Genomic DNA, 8,194 nt, shown 5'->3' with positions numbered 1-8,194 from the left:
AATACCACCAAAAAAAAAAAAAAAAAAGATAAATGCCCTTTTGGTCTCCAGGGGCTTTTTCAGGATCCATGGTGAGGCTGCAGTGTGAGTGAGAGCAAGTTGAGAGCTGTGGTTTGAGACCCGACCCCCTACACACACACACACACACACACACACACACACACACACGCACACACGCACGCACGCACGCACGCACGCACGCACATGCTCACGGAGGGAGAAATGAAAGGAAGCCGAAGTTGTCCAAACCCATAGAATGTACACCACCAAGAGCGAACTCGATGTGAACTATGGACGTTAAGTGATCATGATGTGTCATTGTAGGTTCATCCATGGCAACAAATGTCCCGCTCTGGCAGGGATGTTGATAATGGAGGAGGATGGACATGTGGGACAGACAGGGATATGTGGGAAATCTCTACTTCCTGTTCAATTTTGCTGTGAACCTATAACTGCTCCCCAAAATAAGTTTATTATTTTTTTTAAAAAAAAGGAGGAAGAAAAGAACTGAGCATTATTCTCTTTGACAAAAGGTAAAATGACAAGGACTATCAGGCTGAACTCCCTTCCCCAGGAAATGAAAGAAATCACACCAAGCCTTCAGCTTCTGTCCGTGGTGCTGAAGTTTATTCATTTTCAAACCGACGTCAGTAACAGGTGATTAAAATTTAACGCATGGGTGGGAGAGGTGGAGAAGCCACAACTAAACCACTTTATCTACATTTAGCGTAAAATGTGAGAAATGTTGACAGGAGGCTGATGCTTGAATAGGACGCTCGTCACAACTCAACTTGATGGCAACGAGATGGGACAAAGTTGAGTGAGAGATCCCAGGGGATGAGGGTCTCTCGAAGTCTGCCCGGGGCCTGGCCTGCCTTTTCCTCCCTGGCCGTTATCTTCGGTACTACAAAGAGAGCAGAGACATGTCTGGCTTGGTGACCTGCCTCCACTGGAAAAAGTCAGCTTCATAGGACCGTGCTCCCTTCCCACCAGCCCCCGCTCCAGCTTGACGACCCTCTGAGTTCCATGAGCTGGTGAACAAACTGCCCATTAGAAGCTAGTAAAGTCAATCCTGGTAAATTCCGATCCTTCGGGATCTGACAGTTCCTCGAGGGACACGAACTGCCAGTCAGCAGTGCGCATGTGACTTGGCCCCGAGAACGTATTAAGTTCCCAGTGCTCCCGGCAGTAACTTCTTTTCTTCTTAGCATTTTCTCAGCAGACTGTAGCTGAGGATGGTATCATGGTCCTGAGACTCATGGGGCACCTACCCAGTTGGGACAGAAATTTCAAAGGGGGTAACCTTCTATGCTGTTCCCTTTCCTGCTGAAGGTGTCCCCTGGTGGTATTCTTTCACAAGGTTTGAACCTCAACAAAACCACAGTTTCCTTCCCGCCCACCCCATTTCCATCCCCAGTTCCTCTTACCCGGAAGCTGTTGCAGCCCAGTCCGCTCTGGGCTCCAATCCTGTCCATCCTGCCCCCGAAGCAGCTGGACCTCCGCAGGCTCCGAGGGGCGGCGAGCAGTGCCCTCAGCTTGCTCTTCAGGAGGGCAGATCTATCGGAGCGTTCCCAGGGGCCCCGCCCAAGGGCACCCCCATCTCTCTGGGCTGGGTTGACCTCCCCGGTCCAGGGAGGCACCTCAGAAAGGGGGCTGAGAGGGACCCCCTCACTTAGTACTTGTTGGGGCACAGCCTCATCTTCTAAGGGCATCTTGTCCTCCAAATGGTCCAGCAAGTTCTTTACAAAAGGAAAACAGGGAAAGGGAGAAGTCTCACTGCCTGGCACAGTGTCACAAAGCCCCCTCAACCCAGACCGTGCCCCTTTCCTGGCCCTACCTTGAAATCCATCAGGTCTGCGTTGGACACAGAGTCATACACGGGGTTCGCTCCGGTTTGCCCTGGGAGCTGAAACGCCAGAAGGAGGAGGAAGGTCGCGGCGATGGTGGCGGATCCCATGCTGGCGTCGGTCAAGGAGTGGCCTGGCGCTTGCTGCCTCTTCTCTCTCCTCTCTGCTTTCCCACCCGGGGCCTTCCTCCGTCTCCGTCTCCCAGCTGCCCTGCGCCTCCTCTTTTTATAGCCCCTTGGCTCTCTGAGCGCACAAGAGGGACGGAACCCTCCCCATTCTGTCACTTGCAGCGATAAAGCAGCTGAGCGAGGAGCCAGCAGAAGATGCCCTTTTAAAGTTATCAGTCCAGCCAGCTCGTCACAGCCCCTCCGCCTTGAGCAGCTCCAACGAGCCCGGGACCCTCAGCGGCAGGAGCCACATTCTTGTTGATTTGCCTCAAGAGGTTCCCACTTCAAAGGTGTGAGAAGAGCAAAAAAGAGTCCTTGGTTATCTCACAGCGATGCCTCAGGCTTCTTTCTCATCAGCAACCGGACCCATGCGGGGAAGCAGAGGGTGACGGTTGGCCGGCGCCCAGCTCCCCCGTGGGTTTGCGGCTCAGCTGTCAGGGGCTCCAAATAAGGGCGGGAGGGGAGGAAATGGCAGGCAGCCGGCAGCTCAGCTCAGGACAAATTAGTCCAGATGCTCAAGCTGGCCTCATACCTGACTCATCGGCGGGCGGGCGGCGAGGGCAGACCTCTCCCTCCACAGGGCTGTCCTGACACCTGGCTGTCGCTCTCAGTGGTCAGGTGAAGAGGGAGTTATTTTTTAGAATACTAAGTCAGCCAGAACCAAACGTGACAAATGTCCCGAGAACTCCACTCCCAACTAGAAACACAAGAAAAGTTTGGGGAACACAATCATTCCTCTGCAAAGCTCGCCCTCCTTCACCGCACGGCTCCCCCAAGGTGCTGGGGGAGATGGGCGCTAAGAGGATGCCAGCATTTTCATTTATAGAAGCTTGCTGCTTCTCAGACTCTGGGTTTGAAGCTTGTAATGCCTCGCACCTCGCGGGAAAGCTCCCGGGGCGAAGTTGGCTGACGGAGCAAGGTGGGATGCAGCTGTGGCCCATGGAATTTCCCTCAATGCCTCGCATGTCCTTCTCCGAGGCCAGGCAAGCGAAGAGCCACTGAAGCCGCCATTTTCCCGGCCCCCAAAAGAGAAGTACCAGGCAGCGAGCCTGTCCACATGTAATGAGTGGCCTCCACTTACTAAGCACTGGACTTGATGCTCTACACTCTTCAGTGTAACGTATCCGGGGGAAACACTACACTTGAACGGATGAGAGCCCTGCATTGCAGCCTCAAACAAGCCAAAGTGCATACATCTCCGGGGCCTTATTCTCCTCATCTGTGAGGCTCATGCGAGCTGTTAACATGTGAACGTATTTTGAAGTGTGAATCGCTATATAATTGCACGATGCTCACGATCGATGTCCTTACTGGTTGGTTGGAATGTGCCAGGCACCGTGCTGAGAGCTTTATATGGATTCTTTCCTTTGCATCACCAGCCCCAGGAGGTGGGTAGTATTGTCCCCATTCATAGAGGGACAGAACTGAGACTGAGAGCATCTGTCACTTGCCCGGTGTCACTCTGCAGAACCAGGACTCGGACCCCAGGTCTGACGCCAACGCCTGTGCTCTCCACCCACTTCCCAGATCTGCTGCTTCTTTGCACGAAGCTTCCGTAACAAGCCCTTTAGTCTCAGTTCCTGATTAAACACCACCCTCATCCCAGCCTCTCAGGTGGCCTCTGAGCACCTCCTCGCCTTCCCCCTGCCCTGGGGCTGCAGCTCTGCGTGCTTGGCAAGTCTGCCTGTATGTGGACTATCTCAGGAAGGCACCGCATCCAAGCCCCATGACCTATTTACACACCTAACATGTTTCCATCTACCCCGTAGAAGCTCGGGAAAAGTGGGTGGAATGACAGCTCTGTCCTGGCCGGACCCTCCCCCACCTGTGCTGATCAGAGAGAGAGGCTGTTACGCAGTGAAAGGGCAGGAAATCCGGGCATTACGTGGCCAGGGGTCATGAGAGGTGTTCGGTGGTGGGGGCTATTGTAAAGGAGAAAAGATTTGGGTCGGCCAAACTCAACTTGAAATCCGAAATGAGTGCACTTCTGAGTAGGAGCTCTGGGGGCAAAGAACCGCTCTATCCTGACGAGTCTCTGGAATGTGCTCACAGCTTAATAGCTCGGGTGGCAGGGTTATTATTAGCAAAGAGGATTCAGTGAGCAGCCACCCTGGGGGAACTGATGCTCCTTGCTGCGTGCGCCTGGAGATACCCTTTGAGACAGACCTTTGACGCAGGCAAGACTTCCGGAAGGGCATCGTGGCAGGTGGCCTCTGCCACGGCTTGGCGTCTGGGGGCTGATGCTGTTCCTGCGTCCTGAGCCACTTCTGAAGTCTGTTGGTGGCCCAAGGAAAAGCAGAGATCCCGTCCAAGCTTCCAGAAGGAGAATTTCAGAATTTTCCCAGCTCCTTTTATTAAAGTTACGTTTCGTCTTCCAGAGTGAAACTGGAGTGGGGCACGAGTGTCATTTGTTGAGTTTCTTCTATTGTTTTCGGTTTTTTGTGGAAGGTGGGTGGCAAAAAAAAGAATACGTAGGTTTATTGCCCTGACTTTGTATAGGACCAGCTCCACTCCCTGCACTAACAGGGCCCAGGGAAAACAGACAATGCCCAAATACACTTACCGCCCAACCCTCTTAAAGCCTTTGACTTGTCCCTGAAATGGAAAATGCCTTGACGTACAGTTTCTCTTCATTTTCGTGCCCCTGCTCCACTTCGGGGGGTATGTGTGGAGGAGTTAATATTTAATGGGGTGTTTCGAAGCCAGCCTGTGGGAGTGAGAGAGAAGAAAAGCAAAAGGCACAGAAGACCAGGTCCACCCTCCACCTCCACCTCTCCCACTAGCTGAAAAATCAAAAGACTTTATTTTCTTATCATTGGAAAGAAGTCGTCTTAGTCATATGATGGAATAAAGGTTGCAGATGGGTGGGAGGATACAGAATGGGGTAACTTCAGTTTCTAGCTGAGTTTGGTTTCATGACTCTCCGTGGGGATGCTGTGGGCTGCCTCGGGGAGCCATGAGGGCCCAGCAACATCACATGGGGGCAGAACTGGTGTGAAAAACCCATCACATTCATGGGACAAGTCTGTTAGGCCTAAAAAGCCTAAAGCAGAAGCCCCAGTTGGGAGGAACTGGTAGGACATTGGTGCGTATTTAGAAATGATTGCTTTGGACTTTGAAAGCAATGTTCTGTTTCTCTGGTGCAACATGGAGGTCACTGAGACTGGAATTGGGGGCAGCTTCCCCAGGAAAAAAGGCCCAAGGCAAGTTGATTTGCTAAAGCTTTATGAGGGTTCTAGTTCAAGGGAAGTAAGAGTGAGGAGCAAAGGGAAGTGAGATAGTGTATTAGTCAGCAACTGCTGCGTGACAAATTACCCCAAACCTTAGCAACTATACAACTATTATCTAATAGTTCCTGTGGACCAGGAATCTGGCTCTGCTTTAGCTGGGTGCCCCTTGTTCAGAGCTCACACAGGCTACAATTAAGATGTTGGCCGGGGCTGCGGTCATCTCAAGGCTTGGCTGGGGATCTGCTTTCAAGCTCACTCGTGTGTCTGTTGGCAGGTCTTCGGGTCCACACTGACCGTTGGCTGGAGATGTCAGTTCCTTACCACGTGGGCTTCTCCACAGAGATGCCGCTGACTTCCTTTAGGTAGAGAGGGAAACATTATGTAAGCCATCATCTCTTTGTAACCTAATCTTGGCTGTGCTACCCCATCATTTCCGTTGTACTGTGTTCATTAGAAGTGAGTCATAAGGTCCAGCCCCTACTCAGAGGGAGGGGATTACCAAGGGATGGATACCAGGAGATGAGCATGAATGGGGGCCACCTCAGAGGCTGCCCACCACAGGTAAGGAAAAAGAAAGAGCAAATATAAAGTGATATGTTACCAAGCTGGTCACAGCTTTGCAAAAACAGCTTAGCGGTTGGTTGGTCGGCTGGCTGGTCATGCTGCACGTCTCCAGAGAGCTTCGTGGAACCCAGCACCTTCGAACAGTCTGTGAGGAGAGAAAAGGATGAGGGCACTGCATTAGATCCCTAGGGCTGCTGTAACAAAGCACCATAAACTGGGTATCTTAAAACGACAGAAGTGTATTGTCTCACAGTTCTGAAAGCTAGAGTCTGAAATCAAGGTGTCAGCAGGGCCAGGCTCCCCCCACAACCTGTAAGGAAGGATCTTTTCTTGTCTCCTGCAGCTTCTGGTAGCTGCCGGCAATCTGTGGCATTCCTTGACTTGTAGATACATCCCTCCAATCTCTGTCTCTGTCATCATACGACCGTCTTCCCTCTCTGTGTTTCTCTCTTTTCTTCTTATAAAGACACTAATCATACTGGAATAGGAGCCCACCCCACTCAAGTATGACCTCATCTCAACTAATTACATCCACAATGACCGTGATTCACAAACACCCCCTCCAGCATACCACCCAAGGACATACATGAGGGCCCACCCCTGCACCTGGCCCTCCCTAGGGGCCTCACAGGGAGGGGGAGTCACCTGCTGGCTAAGGCATGAAGGTTCTGCTCTCTCCCCCGATGCAGGAAGAACCAGGTCGGGGAGCCCAGGGCAGGGAGGTCAGTTAGGAAGCTGGTGTGCCAATATGAGTGGTGAGGGAAGGAAGGAGGAGTGGACATGGTACCTGCCTGGGTGGTCCAGCCAAAGAACGGAGTCAAGGAAGATTCCAAGGGCTGAAGTCATCCAGGGTGGAGCCCTGGGAGAAGGTTTACTCATTCGGGAGTGTTATAGTTTGGGTTCTCCTGAATCTGAGACAAGTATTCGAGCAAAGTATTTTATTTTGGAGATAATCCCAGGAAATACTGGCAGGAGAGTGGGGAAGTGACCAGGGAGAGAAGGAGTTTAGGGATCACCGCGGGCAGTTGCAGCTTAATCCCAACCCCCCCCCGCAGAGAAATCCAGTAACCAGTGAAAGATACACACCACCTGTGAACCGGGGGGGGGGTGCTCCTAGGTGTTGGTTGAGTGCTGCTCCTGGTCCAAGTCAGTTTCCCAGCACTTCCTGCCTGCCCACAGGAAGTGGACTCTGGCTGCCAGAGAAAGTCCTCGGGCAGGAAAGTGCAGTGCTGCTGGATGAAATTAGGGCTGGTGTGCACCGAAGCAGCAAGGGCAGGGGCTGTACTTGGCAGTGCCAGAGACCAGAGGCTGGGGGCACAAGAGTGGGAGCCAATGTCACATTACCTCTCTGCGCCTCGATTTCCCCATCTGTAAAATGAAGGAAAATAAGAGTTCTCCCTGCATAGTTGCTGCAAGGACTAATAAGAGTTCATGGAACTGGGCCTGGTACACAGTGAGGCCTTTATAAATGTTAACTGTGCTAATTACTCATTACCGTCCTGGGTCAAAAACATTAGGCAAAGATGGCTCACAGTTTTATTGGAAAATAAGTTGGTCCTAAAACCTTATTTTCAAAATCTTAATCTCATTAGACATGTCTAATGCACACTGGGTTAAAATGAGAAATAACACAAAGACCCACCACTTCTCTTTCCCTCTCACTCAAAGAAACATCAGATGAGAACAGCAGAAAAGCCATAAGAGAGTCACGTGGATCTCTGCTCAAACCTCAGTGTTGGCCCTTAGCAGCTGAGTGCTTTCAGGTAAGATGCTTCCCTTTTCTGGGTCTCAGTTTTCTCATCCATAAAGAGGGGGTAATAATAGTCCTGTCCTCCTGCAGAGCTGGGATCGTAAAAGGCATTCTAGGCAAAAGAAACTGCATGAGCTGAAGCCTGGGAGCCTGAAAGCAGGAGAGAGTTCTGCAGCATGACCTGGGATGCCTGGAACCCAAGATGCAGGGGAAGGAGGACCCTGAGAGGAGAGGGCAGTGACCTCTACCAGGACTCCCTGCTGATTAAGGTGACACAGTAGGATTCTAGTGCTTGTCTCCTTTTCTGCCTTGGAATAAAGGTCTTCTCTCTCTAGGGCAGAGAGGAAGTGAGGATGTGGGGCCCCAAAGGAAAGGCACCCTGAAATGCTGGGCCTCTTTCAGGCACTTCTAAATGTATGGGCTCAGGAAATGAAAATGCTATTAAACTCAGGGTTTAGAAGCCTCCTTTCCAGGATGACATCAGGAATTGAAGACTTGAACCTGAGGTCTGGGGCAGATGAAGGGCTCACCCCCATCAGGAAGGCAAATAAGCTCGCATATCTCTTTCTCTCTCTCTCTCTCTCTCTCTCACACACACACACACACGCACACGCACACGCACACGCACACGCACAC

At 51.7% G+C, this 8,194-nt stretch overlaps 1 protein-coding gene across 1 annotated transcript in view; it reads right to left on the bottom strand.

The window, feature by feature from the left end:
- NPPA (natriuretic peptide A) overlaps positions 1 to 1,957 on the bottom strand; it is a 6,950-nt gene extending 4,993 nt beyond the window's left edge. The window contains exons 1-2 of the mRNA XM_055082394.1: positions 1,838 to 1,957; positions 1,428 to 1,739 (exon numbers count right to left, since the gene is read on the bottom strand). Of these exons, the coding sequence (XP_054938369.1) occupies positions 1,428 to 1,739; positions 1,838 to 1,957 (432 nt within the window). The remainder of the gene's footprint in view (positions 1 to 1,427; positions 1,740 to 1,837) is intronic.
- Between the last annotated feature and the right edge of the window lie 6,237 nt (positions 1,958 to 8,194).

The sequence above is a fragment of the Physeter macrocephalus genome, chromosome 3 (assembly GCF_002837175.3).
Source record: "Physeter macrocephalus isolate SW-GA chromosome 3, ASM283717v5, whole genome shotgun sequence".
Lineage (NCBI taxonomy): Eukaryota > Metazoa > Chordata > Mammalia > Artiodactyla > Physeteridae > Physeter > Physeter macrocephalus.
The sequence above is the reverse complement of the archived record's forward strand: the minus strand, read 5'-3'. Positions and strand labels throughout refer to the sequence as shown.